The sequence below is a fragment of the Typopeltis vanoorti genome, chromosome 3 (genome assembly GCF_054136105.1).
Source record: "Typopeltis vanoorti isolate ZY-2024b chromosome 3, IOZ_Tvanoo_1.0, whole genome shotgun sequence".
NCBI classification, from domain to species: domain Eukaryota; kingdom Metazoa; phylum Arthropoda; class Arachnida; order Uropygi; family Thelyphonidae; genus Typopeltis; species Typopeltis vanoorti.
The window spans coordinates 63629880-63644954 of record NC_143551.1 but is presented as its reverse complement, the minus strand read 5'-3'; the positions used below and the strand labels follow the sequence as shown (position 1 = coordinate 63644954).

The window sequence follows — 15075 nt, the reverse complement described above, 5'->3', positions numbered from 1 at the left end:
AATGTATTCTGATCACCATGTAAGCCTACAAGAGAGGATAATAGATACCTACTAACAGGGTGCACCATGCAGTTGGTTCTTCACATTCCTGAAAGACTATGAGGTGTCCTCCCAGTTATTTGGCTTTGACCTTTAATCGACTGCAACTGGTCATATTTCACCTTTTATATATATATATATATATATATACACACATACATACACACACAAAGCATAAGTCAAAGAACTAATATTCATTATTTTCTTAAGAGCTTCCAGTGCTTCTATAAGGCTTAAGGTGAAGATCTCAAGATAAGAAGGAAGGGGAGGGGGGGAAAAATGAGATGAAGTTTAGCTGTAAAAAATATTAGCATACTTTAGCTACAACTATTTATATTGTTCTGTCCACACTGCATTTTTCTGCAATGTAATAAGGTATAAATAACTTTTGATTAAACAGTATCTAAGTTTGGCACTTAAAAATAATGAAGCATGCACCATGTACTTATTTTGTATTTTCTGGTGAAAAATGTAATATCACTTTAATGAACTGTAACACAGGATAAGCAATCATTTTTTGATATAGACTAAGATTAACTTCTGAAATGTATCTCACAGATCATTACAACTAACCAGAAAAATGGCTACATTACTATCTGAAAATTTATTATGGTCTTTAATTTACAATAATGGAATTAAGATACATACCATATTGCATAAATTAATAGTTAATTTATTGGAATGCCAGAAACATTAACAGACCATTATAAAATTAAAACCCAGTAAAAGATGTGAAAACACCTCAAATAGTTTGTGTAAAATATATATCCCAGAGATAACTTCCTTTTTGAGCCCACTTAAATACTTGCAATAGGGCAGTTTTTAAAAACAATTTCACAATTCCTAAATTATCTAGGATCTTGCATTCATATCGTACCATATGCCAACCCAAAAGAACCAAGTGTCATCTGAACCTCTTGTGCCACCTCATCGTAACTAGGTGGGGGAGAGGAACGTCCACATAATTCATCCTCTTGATCACTAGGAATTAAATCTTCATCTGGAATTTCCAATTCTGCAACACCATTATGACTCGAACTCTCCCCAAAGGATTCATTACTTGTACATGACACAGAAGGTATATTGGATGTGTTATGCAGATCAGTGGTAGACACTTCGTTTATTATAACATTTGGCTGTGCTATTAAGTCACTGCTTATTGATGAAGGAACAGAACTTTCATAAGATGAACTAGTAGGAATATCTAAGATGATAGCAGCTGAGTTTTCTCCTTCAAAAGCAACATCAGTTACAGCCATTTCTTCTATCCTGTTACATTCTGAGCTTTGATTAGTAGAGCAAACAGTTTCCAATAGTGGATCAGCTGGAGATTCGGTATTCAGTTCATTATTTTCAGAATGATGTGCTGTTTCTAGCTCTGTAGCAACCATACAGTCTATTAAAGGCACTGAATGTTGGTCGAGCTGAGTAGAGGATATTGCTTCTAAATTACTATCAAAAACTGCAGGAGACTGCTGCAGATGTCCAATAGGTGTAGGCATCTCAGAACACACATTTAAATTACAATCTGTTGCTAGTTCAGAAGTAATAGTAGTAGAAACAGTCTTATTGTTAGTAAGTGCCACCCCCTCAGTTTCCGTTGTCATATCTTTAGCCTGGATATGTATACTATGAACACAAGGTGTACCAGGACAACTGGTCTGAAGTTCAGCATCCTTTTTCACTGGAAGAGAAACTGTAACAGACTGGCTTAGGCTTGCTACAGTCAGTGGACAGGCACTATCCGATGTTGAAGCAGAACTGTCTGTCTGGCATCCTGAATCACCTCGAGCACGAGGCAATCCCTCTGTTACTGAAGGTTGATGTTCTCTTGCTTCATTTATAGATTCACTAGAAATGAGAGGAAAAAAATTGTAAGAAAATACTACCACAGTGATAATTTTATTATCTGATGTAAAGTTTTCATTTAAATATTAGTGTTTCTAATTCCTGCAGCATGTAAGTGTATCATTTATGGATTTAAAAAGTTACATGACAGAAAATTTCACTATTGAACCACATGATTTTTCTCTTTGTTCCATAAATTGAGAAAGAAAAGAGAAATGTATTTTTTTTTTTTTTTTTTTTTTTTTTTTTTTTAGGGAAGGGATACATATGAAAGGTACATTATATAAAAATTTATGCCGAATCTAGTTATCGTATACAAATGAGTCATAGCATAAAAGCAGGCGTTTTAAAGTGGTTTTCCATTTCATCCCTGTAGTAAGAACAGGACATTTCATGATATGGCTGCAAGACAATTATTTAATGAATTGAAGTGGTGAGCCATTATAACACTAAAGGCCAGCTAAAGTCAGGGGAGGCAGCCAGATGGTTGATGCAAGTCATTCATAGTTCACACTGTGGAACCAATTCCAACAGTTACAAAAGGCATCCCAAAAATACAGTGAAAGAAGACCGCTGGCTACAACTGCAGTGAGTGACCGATATCTCCAATTATTTGCTTGCTGAAACAGGAGTTCTACCCTGAATTAGCTGTGAAACATTGGTATCTATTTCCACTGTATTCAAAAGGCTTCATAAAGGTGGTCTTGTATGCTTAGTGGCAGTAGTCTGCATGTCTCATCCCTGCACCACAGGAGAGAACATTTGAAATGAACCAGGTTCTGCATCAATCTGCACCAATGGGATATTGCTTACATTGATGCACTGTATTGACAATTGGTAGGAGACCTAGCCAAAAATTCTACAAATAGCTTTTCCTAATATGAGTGTTTCAGTAAGGAAATACCGTGAGTAGACGTATTACTAACTATTATAATAACGGAATTAACTCTTAAATTATTCTTTATTCGTAGAATTTTCACCTGAGTATCACAGGCATCATCAGTACAGGTACAAAGCTAATTAAACAATAACTGTTATATTCACAAAGCGCCACCTAAGTAGCTAAGGTTAAAATAATTAAATAAATTTAGGAAATTTATTTATTTTTAATTCAATTATAATAATTAAAAAAACTATTTTTTTATATATATATACAGGGTGTTCGGGATAAATTTGACAGTTTCGTAAGGAAAAAGAAAATCTTCTTTGTATCTATTAAATTTAATGAATTGACAAAAAAACATTACAGGCAGAGTTAATTACAATACTATCAACAAGATTTACTCAAAATAACCACCATTAGCATCGATCACAATTCTGCTTCGGAACCTCGAACAAGCTGATGCTACAGTCTCCCTGGGAAGGGCCGCAAAAACTGTTTTAATTTTATCCATTAACTGGGCTTTTGTATTACTGGAAGTGCGATTGGTGTCTTTTTCAACTGCGCCCCATACAAAATAATCCATGGGGTTAAGGTCTGGGGAGTTTGGAGGCCAAACATTTGGACTGGTGAAGTCGTAGAACTTTTCAGACAACCATTTTTGACTTTTCCCAGAGGTGTGGCAAGGGGCCGAATCCTGCTGCCATACATACGGCCTACCATTGGCTACCCTTGTTATCCAGGGCTTGACTACAGTTAGCAACTCCACGAACAAAGCCCGAATTCCAATGCCAGGGTTCTTCAACACCTGTTCCTGCAGATTTGCGAGGAATTCTGCTGTACGAACGCAATCAGATCGTCTGCTAGGGATCTTTCTTCTTGCTACATCCTCGTAGTCACCATTGCAAGTCTCTAGTTCATGCCTGATTGTTTTTACTGTATTCAGGGAGCATTGGGCAGCAGTCGTAATATCCTTATTTTGATGGCGGGCACGAATCATCATGATACAAGTTATTCTCTTCCATGATTCAGGTGGGTTCCAGCTATCCATCCTTTCTGACATCTTGTATATGAATGAAGAAGGGTCCAAACTTTTAAATGAAGAGAAGTGTGTGTTAATACATGTAACTTACGGAAAAATATAATTAATTATAAATATGTCAAATTTATCCCGAACACCCTGTATATATAAAGTACTATCTCCCACAAGGGGGGGGGGGGGAGATGTAGACCATTCGATATGTTTAGATTAGGGGAGTGAGAGCTTTTTAGAGTTTTAGGAAGCATTAGATTAGATTTCTTGTCTTGGACTTCACATGCTTCATTCTGGAGAAGAATTGCTCACGTAAGTATGTGCTTCCTAAGAATGCGCACATCTTCAAAGCATGCTGGCAAAGATTCGAGAATGCATCCTCAGAAATGTAGTCTTTATAAAATGTAAGGGCACATTGAATAATTTTTCTTTCAAAGAAGAGTTGTTTTGGAGTTCAAGCAACTCCATTTGTAGTGAGCCTGGCATTTTGGCAGCATTCACACTGAATGGCATTGAAAATAAATCTAAAGACTGTTGGTTATGAAAATCACTAAATCTCTCTTCAAACTCACTTTGCAACATGGCTAATTTTGTAGCATATTCACCAAAAGACGAACGGTTGGACTCCGTGAGAAGCTGAAAATGAGTTAAGTCTTTTTTTGCAAGTTGTGCCTCCCAAACTTTGATCACATCAAAGCTTTTGTGGCCAAGTTCAAACAGAGTGTGCACCAGTTGATCTTTGGATTGTGGCCACGTATTTAGGTCATTCATATGCAACAAGATGTCATCGCAAAGGTAAAGTCTGTCATCCACTTCCCTTGTTTTGCATGAACTGCTATATTTCACTCCTTAAGTCAAAGACTCTTAAGAACCATCACTATAATAAACCACATCGCCGTGATCCGCTCTCTTGGGTCAAAAACTCTTGGAACTGACGATGATTCAATGCTCTTGCCCTAATAATGTTGACGACAGTCACAATAACTTCCATGACATTCTCCAATCCAATAGTTTTCATGCACAAATTCTCCTGGTGGATTAAACAGTGATAAAGGACAAAATCTTTTCTTTCTAGGTCAGTAGCAGTGTAACAAACCCTTCGTTCTTTCCCACCATAGCAGGGGCACCATCAGTTACTACACCCTCGAGGTTGGTTAAGCTGAGGTTGAAATGCTGGAGCATTTTCTTGGTGGCCTCAAGAATATCAGTGCCTTTCGTCATTCCCTTCATAGGTAAGAGCACTAGCATTCTTCTGTCACAGTGAATTGTTGATCAATGCCATGGACAAAGATAGCCAGCTGTGCTGTATCCTTCACATTTGTGCTCTCATCTAAAGCAAGTGAATATGACATAAATTCGGATGACCATTTTTTTAAAGTTCATCAATGTCATTGGCAAGTTTTTCAACACATCATGCTACAGTTACCCCAGACAAACTCTGTTTTTTTAAACACTTCCTTATTATTTGGGCATAGAATTTCCCCAGCAGCAATGAGACACTCTTTCATAAACTTGCCATCCAAGAAGGCTTGTGATTTTTTAGCAGTTTTTTCAGCTATTACATAACTTACTTTGGTGCACATGTTGCTCTCTTCCCTCTGTCTTTTAAACATACCTGCTGGTATTTTAAATCAATTTGGAGACTGTTCACTTTGTCCACATGAAGCTGCCCTTGAAGGTGATCAAAATTGGACGCATGCTTTGTCTCATAGTTTCGATTTATATTGTATTCTTTTGCTACTGACACTGACTCACGACAAATTAAACACACTGGCTTATCATCGATCGGCACAAAAAAGTACAAATCAGTCCACTTTTTATTAAAAACCTGACAAGAATCACTTGATTTAAGCTTTTTACTCGTAGACGCCATAGTGAACCCAAAAAATGATCCAAAATGGCCGTGTAAGAGTTATTATCCACTGAATATGTCTCACACTAATGAAAAAAGTCTGGCAATATAAAACCACAATAGGATATGGCTGACACGACAAACCTGCATGCACTTATACACGACTATCACACTATTCATGACTGACTGTGGATGAGAGCCTCTTTTATTTATATGAAAATAAAAATAGTATCGAGAACCTTAGAGATGTATCTGGAAGGCACTAGACAGCGCACTCCAACAAACTACTGCTTCAGCCATCTACCTGTGACATTAGTACTAGTACTTAAGTACCGCTTGGCGCTGGCAGAAGAAGCATGTTTATTTTTATAGGATTTTATGTAAATTATCAAATACACAACATTCCTTGCGAATCTGGAAAACATCTTACAATTCTAAAATACCTGCCTGCAGGCTTCATTGAAATTATTTTTTTTTATTTAACCACGTTTTAATGTTAAGTAGTTATTTTTTCAAAATGGCCATCAGGCCATGCGTTGAAGACCCCTGCTTTAAGCCATCCCTGGTACAACAACTCACCAGAATCAGACTATATAAAGTTGGTTTAGGTAGGACATTATACAGTCTGATTCTGATGGGGTTTTTTGTACCAGGGATGGCTTAAATACATTATTATACTATTTACCTTAATACAAGTTCTTGGAATTTAATTTATAACCAAGTACAAAAACTTTCAACAGGACTATTTTGATCACATCTACCACAAAGTAACTAGTGCTTGATGGCACATGCTAAGACTATAAAAATCCTGGACAATACTTTCATTTATATGCTCATGGAAATAGGAAAAATCTGCAATGACAAAATTTTCCCACTCCCATGAACTGTGTGTTCCATTACATATCCTGAAGTTAATGTTTAAAAAAAACTCAGCTTGTAATGGACTTCATTATTTGCTTACACTTGGATAAAGGATGAAACTAATATTACAAATTTCTTGGCATCTTTAATTTATAGTATAACCAAGTGGAAAAAACTTTCATTTTTATAATATAATAAAAAAAATTATTTTAAAAAGTTTCCTCTAATTTTAAAATACTTTGTTAAATGAACATCATCCTTTATTTACTCCAGCATCTGACACAAAATTATAGCCTGGTCACCTTCAATGTCACCAAAATGCAGTTCTGCCTTTTCTATCACAAAAGGGATCTCAATTTACCTCATCTTCAATAATACATAACCAGACAGGATCAGATCTCTCTCCCCCCCCCTTGGATTTACATTCCCCTGAAGTCTTTCTTGCCAAAAACATATTGCATATCAATAGCTTTCTCAGCCTCTAAAAAAATCTGGCATTCTTTTCTGCTTAAGAAGCTATTTTACAGCCACCACTAATCCCAAATCTACCTATCCTTAGAATACTATTCACACATTTCAGGTGGTGCACCTAAAACCGTCCTAAAAATTCTTGATGCCTAGAGGAGAGCAATTCAGCTCACAGATGACCTTTCCTCACACTTACTTCAACCACTATCTTACAGATACAGTGTTTCACTTCTGTCTCCTCTATAGGTACTTCTATGGTCACTGCTTTAGTGAAATAGCAAACATCATGAAATAAGTAAATCAATATAATAATATGGAGGTGACTGATGTCATTAAAGTTATGTCTGTTGTGATTATCTTAATGTATATTTGGTTTAGGATTACACTATGCTTGGTTAATGTTAGAATATCCTCATTAAGATATATTTATCACACTGATGTTGGAAGTGCTAGCATGTTCGTTTTAATGATGACCTGAAAGGGCTGATGATGTCACTTATTTAAATAGCAAGATGTGTTGGTTATTAGTACTGGGATTGCCTTTTGTTATTTATGGATTAATGTTATTACTACTAGATATGAACACCTCCACAGAATCCATAGACTCATCATGGGAGGTCCATGTCAAAAAACATTAATTTTCAATTATTAATACCCGTCATATTTTTCCTCGATCATTCACTGACAAAGCACACACAAATGACTTTGGCAATCTATTCCACTCATTCACAACTCTCCAAGCAAAAAAAAAACCTAGTCCTCCCCACTTCCTTGCTGACCACACTTATTTTCTTCACATCAATCTTAACCCTGCCCCAAGTAACATTATGTCCCTGTCATATCCCCTCCCCTTATCTGCTAGCTTCTGTAACCCACAAATCTTCAATCTCTCCTCATATGAAATATCTCACAAACCTGCCACAATCTTGGTTACTAGCCTCTGAATCCACTCCACCTTGTCTGCATCTCCAAGAAACCACACAACCAGATAATCCTATAAGCTGTTTTAGCCACTTTTGCAATATGCCCTCTGAACTTTTTTTAACTCCCTATCCACTAATACCCCCAAATCTCCAACTTTATCAATTTCTGATGAAATACAGTTCCATCAATATGGTACATAACTGCTAATCTTTTCACTCCAAAATGCATAACCTTATATTTTACCATATTATATTGATATCATAATTATCCTGTACACATCAAGAATTTGATGATGATGAAATTGATTTCAATTATTCTTTGCTCATCCTGCCAGTTTATGTAAGTCATCCTCTAAAATAAAATAACTTTTTTTTATTGACTATTGCTCTACCTAATTTTGCATCATCTACAAACACACAGATTGTGTGTGTGTTCAGTCTTTATAATGGACCATGTCATATTAAAATGAATTTAATTGTAGCACAGAATATTTTTTAGTGTGGTTCTTTTTTGGTATTTGAATGTATAGTATGGGGTAAATTTAGTGTTATTGTAGGTTTTGGTGTAATTTTTAATCTGTTTAATTTGCTGTAAGAATGCCCACATACAGTGTTTCTGTCAAATTTCCAGTATTAGTACAGTGGTGTTGTTTTTCTTGAAGGTCTCCCCCCCCCATTGTTCATTCTTGCTATTGCTTGTTTTAGTAAGTACAGAGTCTGTAATATTATGGGTAACATTTACTATCTTGTTTGGTTTATTATTACTATACAAGCACTTCCTGATGTCAAACAGAATATCGCTTATGGTGATATTGTGTTTGACATCTTCATGTGGTTTTGTTGACAAACTGGAAAAATCAGAAAGCACAGTACCTATTAACCAAGAATTATGAGGATGATATATTAAAAAATGTAATTTTAGCAGATCCTGAGAAGGAGAAATGAAAGACAAAACAAATGAAGGAGAATGAAAAAAAAAATTGATTTTTCGTTAAATAACAAAAAACTTATTTCTAAACTATAATAAAAAATATACATTTGAAATAAATGCCATTATTGAAAAATTGTAAATTATGTTAAAAAAAAAACGCTTATTTGTCACCTTATAGAACAGGCATTACCAAGTGGTGGTGCTGTTGGTAGTAATTGCTAATGAAGACCCCCCTTCAAGAGAAGGTCGAGACTTATTTGGTCTACCTCCCTTTGAAAACTGAAGTCTGGATCTCAGCCTGAAAGGCATGCGTTTTAGCTGGATATTTCGCATCCTTTTTTTTATCTTTTATATTAAAGTGGGTACAACCGAAATTAAATAATGAAGCGGTATACAAAATCTATTTTTTTGAGAAAAGAAAATACAGTACTTAAGTATTTTCTTACGAGCTATAACAATTTCACTAGCCTATTACAAACTGGAAAGTTTCGTAATTAAACTTACCTCTGATCCGGAAGGATCGAACTCAGCCTCGTTACTAAACTTTGTGTATCTGCAGTGGAAGTATCTCCCGATACGGGAAGTAGGATGAAGCTCTGACCATTGATTTGCATGATTTGGCTAATACTATGAGCCACGAGAGGCGCTGTCGTCTGTTGCGAAGATACAGTTCCATAGGCGGGAAAATAAGGTGGAAGCATGTTGAGCGACAACTGGCTTATAGAACAGGCATTACCAAGTGGTGGTGCTGTTGGTAGTAATTGCTCATGAAGACCCCGTTCAAGAGAAGGTCGAGACTTATTTGGTCTACTTTTTCTTTGACTGCTATGCTGTTGTTTACTGCTACAATAGTGTAGGCCTGCGCCGATTATGATAAGTACGATACCGACTGCCGATACCAGCAGCCACATATGATCCCACTTGTGAAAAGCCAAGAAAACACCTCCAGTGACGAGGACACAAGCTAGTATTCCAAGAAGAGTTGAAGTAAACACTTGCGGATTACATCCCAAGCACGAACAGCCCGCACTTTCTTCTCCCGAACCGGACTCCATTGTGTGAGCCGAACCGGATCGCCTAATAGTAAAGAAAGTATTCAGTGAAATATTGCAAATCTTTTATGTTCTCTGTAGTTACTAATTACCTTCCTCAGCATTTTGGCATGCATTTCTACTTCTATGAGTATCATGACAGCAGGAGGTCAAAAGCACTACAGTGGTATGAGGTATTTAAAATACTACATTACATTGGCAGACGCCAAGAAAGCTTACGCCAGAAAAACATTTGTTCGCGTATGAGAAAACATTCGTATACCTACGCAGAAGAAAATGAGTGCCTATAAAATCAGAATTAATAAACTGCACATTTAATACAGTTTCTGATATTATCATTTATAAAGTACATGCTTTTATATATGAAGCATATAGTTTGTTATAATGCTAGTCAATGTTGGAGGTGTTATTTTTGAACAAGATATGCAAGAAAAAATGAAGGTTACGGGAGGTGGGGGAAATGCAGCAATATATGCCAACCAACGTTATAAAAAGTTTGTAGTTCCACTAAAGGGCTATATAATGTTATCAGATAAACTGACTTAAAAAATTGAAATAACAGAATGAATGTGTTCTAAGAGAGATTTTTTAAAGTGTTTTTTCCTCTTTAACTTACGAGAAAATATGCTTAATGTACTGTGATGCCAAAAGACTAATTGAACATCCTTTAAAAAAAAATGCAAATTAAACGTATTTTTATTTATTTGTTTCCAAACAGGAAATATGCAACAGTGATCCTGATATGACGTTTTTTTTAGTATTAATAATAAATTTTGTCTTTCTGAATTATACACAACAAATATAAGTTTTATATTTTAGATATCTCGTTTATTATTATCCAAAATTCTATGGCCAAGATGGTACATAACGGCTTATCTGACTTGAAACACTCCAAACGTGATTCATTCTTATGCATTTACTGGAAGTATTCAAGTGGCATGGCATTTGTATCAGACTAAAAAAAAAAATATTAAAATATAATTACAGTTAACATCCATTTCCCTTAGTCATAAAATTAATGTATATATAATTTTGCCTTTAAAATTTCCATATCTCACTTATTTCTATTTCGTTAATGTAAAACAAATACCCATCCGTTCTCCTTTTTGAACTCAAAGCAATAATTACAATAACTACATCGTTTGTACTCGGCAATTTTCTTCAGTTCTAAAAGTTTTTAAAATATAAATGGGTATCTCCATGAAGTCCAAAGACTCATCGCAGGAAGCCCACAGCAGAGTTCACAATATATCTATCATACCACTACACTCCAACAAGAATTTCACTATGGAAGGCAGGAGCTAACCATTACTCGCACAGTACTCATAACTTTCCTTATTCACTTTTTATTAGTATGGGGTTCTCCCCATTCCTCCATCATCCCTTATCATCCGTGTATGTGTGTTCGCAGGCTGGTTTGCCTGTGCTGACAGACGAAAAATCTGAGTTTCTGGGTAAAAGAACCTTCTACGTATGAGATCAGCTAACTCCCCTTTAGTCGAAAGAGATCAGATAAACGTTCCTCGTGTGTGTGGGGGGGAGGAATGGAGACAACACCCTTGCTAAATTAAGCTTCTTTTTCATTTTACAATGATTTCTTGTTTTATCCTCACATAATGAAAATTTTCTCCCACTTCCATTCTATAAAACTATTTTAGTAACTATTATGTCACCTCTCTTCCATGTGCCAATTTTTGTAACCCACAAATCTTCCATCTCTCTTCATACAGAGTATTGTATTTCACAGGGCAGAAACCATCTTGGTAAGTTACCAGCCTCTCAACCATTTTCACATCAAGAAATCCAGATGACTAAATCTGAGCATAGCATAATATTCCGGATGTGGACATGTCAGAGACTTATAAGGAAAATTGTTTTTGTCCTATATATCAGAGGTTATATTGCAACTTTTGCAATATAACCTCTGATCTTCTGTTCCCTATCAACCATAATACCCTGGCATAATCAGTTTCAGCAATGAAATCCTATTAATGGAATGCACAGATAAACTTTTTCAATTTCAAAGCAAATATCTCTTGAACTGGATATCAAAAGAGTGATATCGGGTGAATAACTGGATATCACTCTTCAAATGATCTCCAATATCATTAATATACAGATTAAACAATAATGGATCAAGAACAGAGCCTTGTGGAACACTACTGGACACTTTTCTTACTTTTGACTCCACCCTGCAATACACTACCTGTCTGACAACCACCCATCCACTTATTCATCCCACTAATCCTGTATCCATTCCCATTTACTTTAGCTTACTTAAACATATTTGTGTGTGGTTTCTGTCAAATGCTTTTGCATATGAAAAGTCCAACAATATCACACTATGGTATTATCTTTATCCAACTCTAGCAGTACTTTACAATATTATAGAAACAGTAAATTGCTAAAGTAAGATCTACCCTTAACAAACCTATGCTGACCTCTAAAAAGAATCAAATTATTATCCACTCAATCTTGAAATCTGGCATTCACCAACTTTTCAAAATTTTAACCACCAATCCTGAGATAGTAACAGGTCTGTAATTTTCAACCTCTATTTTGACCCACATTCACTCAATACCTTCCTTCCATGGTCTTGGAACTCTAAGCTGAGACTAAAAGTATAAAGCCTAGTCCAGGGTAAGACCAATTTCTTTGCACATTCACGTAACACACATGCCAAAATGCCATCTAATCCTGCAGAAGATGCATCAAGTGCCTCCAGTTCATATCCATGCCCGACCCATCCATTACTATTGTAGTTTCAATCTGATGATAAACTTTCACAAAATCACTCAGTAATTCAATTATTTCTTCAGGTTCTATTACCTTTATACGAGCAGAATTCAGGGATAGTTTCCATTATAATTTTTCTTTGTATGCACAAGATAGCGTAAGAATTCTTCAGGATTCACTTTGGAATGTTCAGTCAATTTCATAAGGTGATTTACCTTCAGTACCATGCCGTGGCATAAGCACGGTACAGAAGGCTAAATCACCTTTGCACGAGGTGTGCAAGTTGTTGTGGGAGGGTATATAAAGAGAGATGTGTCTCTCATGAACAGTATGATACTACTTATCCATTTAACTCTTAGCATCTTTTTATTCCTCTCACCTTAGGAATTCAGTCTGATCCTGCTCCATTCAAACATCCTTGAATTATTTACCATCACTGACATCCTTTCCTTGCAATATATCATGCCATGGCACTACTTTATGTTGCACTATTTTTTTTGTAGAAATTTTTCATTTCTGTGTGACATGCTTCCAGCTATTCCCTGTGCTACAAAATACATACTTTAAAAGATGTAAGGGAATGTCCTAACATCCAAAGCCCTTTCCTATACTACCTCCCCCTCTCCTCAAATAGGCTTCTGGTTTTATAAGTTTGTGTAACTGAATCTGTAAGAGGTATTGGGCTGATGATGTGCCAGCACAAGGCAATATTTGTTGGCATGCTACCAAAATACAAAAAAAAATAAGTATCTCTGAAATGCTGACTTTAAAAAATTCCTCGACAAAATTCCACTGCATTTAATTAGTAATCAAAAATTTTAATATCAATAATTAAAACAAATTTTATCAGTATAGACTTTAAAATGAGTACACGCACAACAAAATGAACTGAATAATTTACTTGAAAAGGTGCATTATAAAAACATACTAAAGTAAATGCTTATTTGACTGTCGTAATATTACTATAAGGTTATGCATGCAATAGATAAGATTGAGCTTAAGAACTATTTAGAATCAAGTTCTCACTGAACAGACTGTAGTTCATATTAAAACCACCCAAACAGACATGTGGATGAAGTATATCAATTGAAGCTTCGTATCCTAATATTTTAAATGCTTAATATTGTGTGTTTACTGACATATAAACATGGCATGGGCCCATTTCGCTTACCTTTGTAATGTGTTGCAGTCGTAATGAACTTAATAAAAAAAAATGTCACACGCTTAAGTGCTTCTTGAACATTTCACGCACCAGACAACTTATTCAAATATCCATAGCTTTTCTTCATCTGGAAAGTATTAATTCATGCTGAAAGTTATGTAGCTAGGATGTTTTATCAACTGGAAGTCAAAAGCATCAATATAAACACTAATGATTAAAATGTCAATTTCTCACCAAGCAAAGTAATGTTTACTCTAAGAAAGAAAGGTTTGTGAATGAAACCAGACTGAGCTTAATCATAAAGTTGCTTTTGCTATAAGTTGCCGATTGCTGCGCTATTTAAAAAGTAAAATCCTGAAGGATTTGTGCTTTTAACTTTGTATTAGGACCTAATTTATCAAGATAGATAAAATCTAAGAAATGTCTCAAATTATAGTAACTTAAAAATGATCAAAAATTACTTCCTGGATATTGTACTTAGATTTTATTATTATTATGTGACACCTCCAGGAAGCTCAAGGACTCATTGTGGGAGGGCACTACTCTACTTCGCATATTTGTATTACAATTCTTCCACAAAAGTCTATCAGTAGTATAAACCTCTCCCTCCCTTGATGAGTTTGATGCCAGGGGAGTTATACAATAATAATATATAGTACATTAGTATCATAGGTAAGTTAAAGGTTAATAAAATCCGGAAACATGAAATGAAAAAAATTCTCTTAATTTTAGCACTTTTTGCACACTAGTTAGAAAAGGTCAGTCTGATCTGCATTAGCCAATTCTTGAAATGTTACTATCATATATGTCATTTATTTTTTCATTTTGGTTGACAAGGAATATTTTGCCATCATGTTTGTAAAGACATCTGATGAAACGAATAGATGCATTATCTTTAAGTTAACCATGACTGAAATGTAATATCATACATCTTCAAGGCCCACCTTTCCTAATTGGGTTGGGGGGGGGGGGGGGGGGGGGGCAACAGCTGCAAGAGGAACTTCCAATGGTCATGATCCTCTGCCACCAAGCTTAGGTGTTCTGGTGGGATTCCCAAACATGTCCACCCAAGGTTTTGGATATAATCTATCCAGCGAGTCCTTGGCCTCCCACCCTCTGTCTTGGCAAAGAGGACCTGCTGAGGGAGCCTCTCTTGTGGCATTCTTACCCGGTGCCCGTACCAACATAACTGTGATCTCTCCACATGGAGAAGCAGCGGTTGAGTATTGAGGGTTTCCTGAATTGCAGAGCTTCTGACTCTGTCAAGTCTTGTCAGGCCCGCAACCCCTT

General features: G+C 35.8%; 1 protein-coding gene across 4 annotated transcripts in view; it reads right to left on the bottom strand.

Annotated features, from left to right (window-relative positions):
* Positions 1-644: 644 nt before the first annotated feature.
* The window catches only part of LOC150108211 (uncharacterized), a 59692-nt gene continuing 45261 nt past the window's right edge, over positions 645-15075 (bottom strand). For 2 of the 4 annotated variants that reach the window (XM_090415649.1, XM_090415651.1), the window contains exons 3-4: positions 9340-9912; positions 645-1890 (exon numbers count right to left, since the gene is read on the bottom strand). In XM_090415649.1, coding sequence (XP_090271775.1) covers positions 906-1890; positions 9340-9912 — 1558 coding nt within the window. In that variant the 3' untranslated portion in view covers positions 645-905. Of the gene's footprint in view, positions 1891-9339; positions 9913-13794; positions 13965-15075 lie in introns of all 4 variants that reach the window. The other 2 variants (XM_090415653.1, XM_090415652.1) reach the window with 2 other exon arrangements.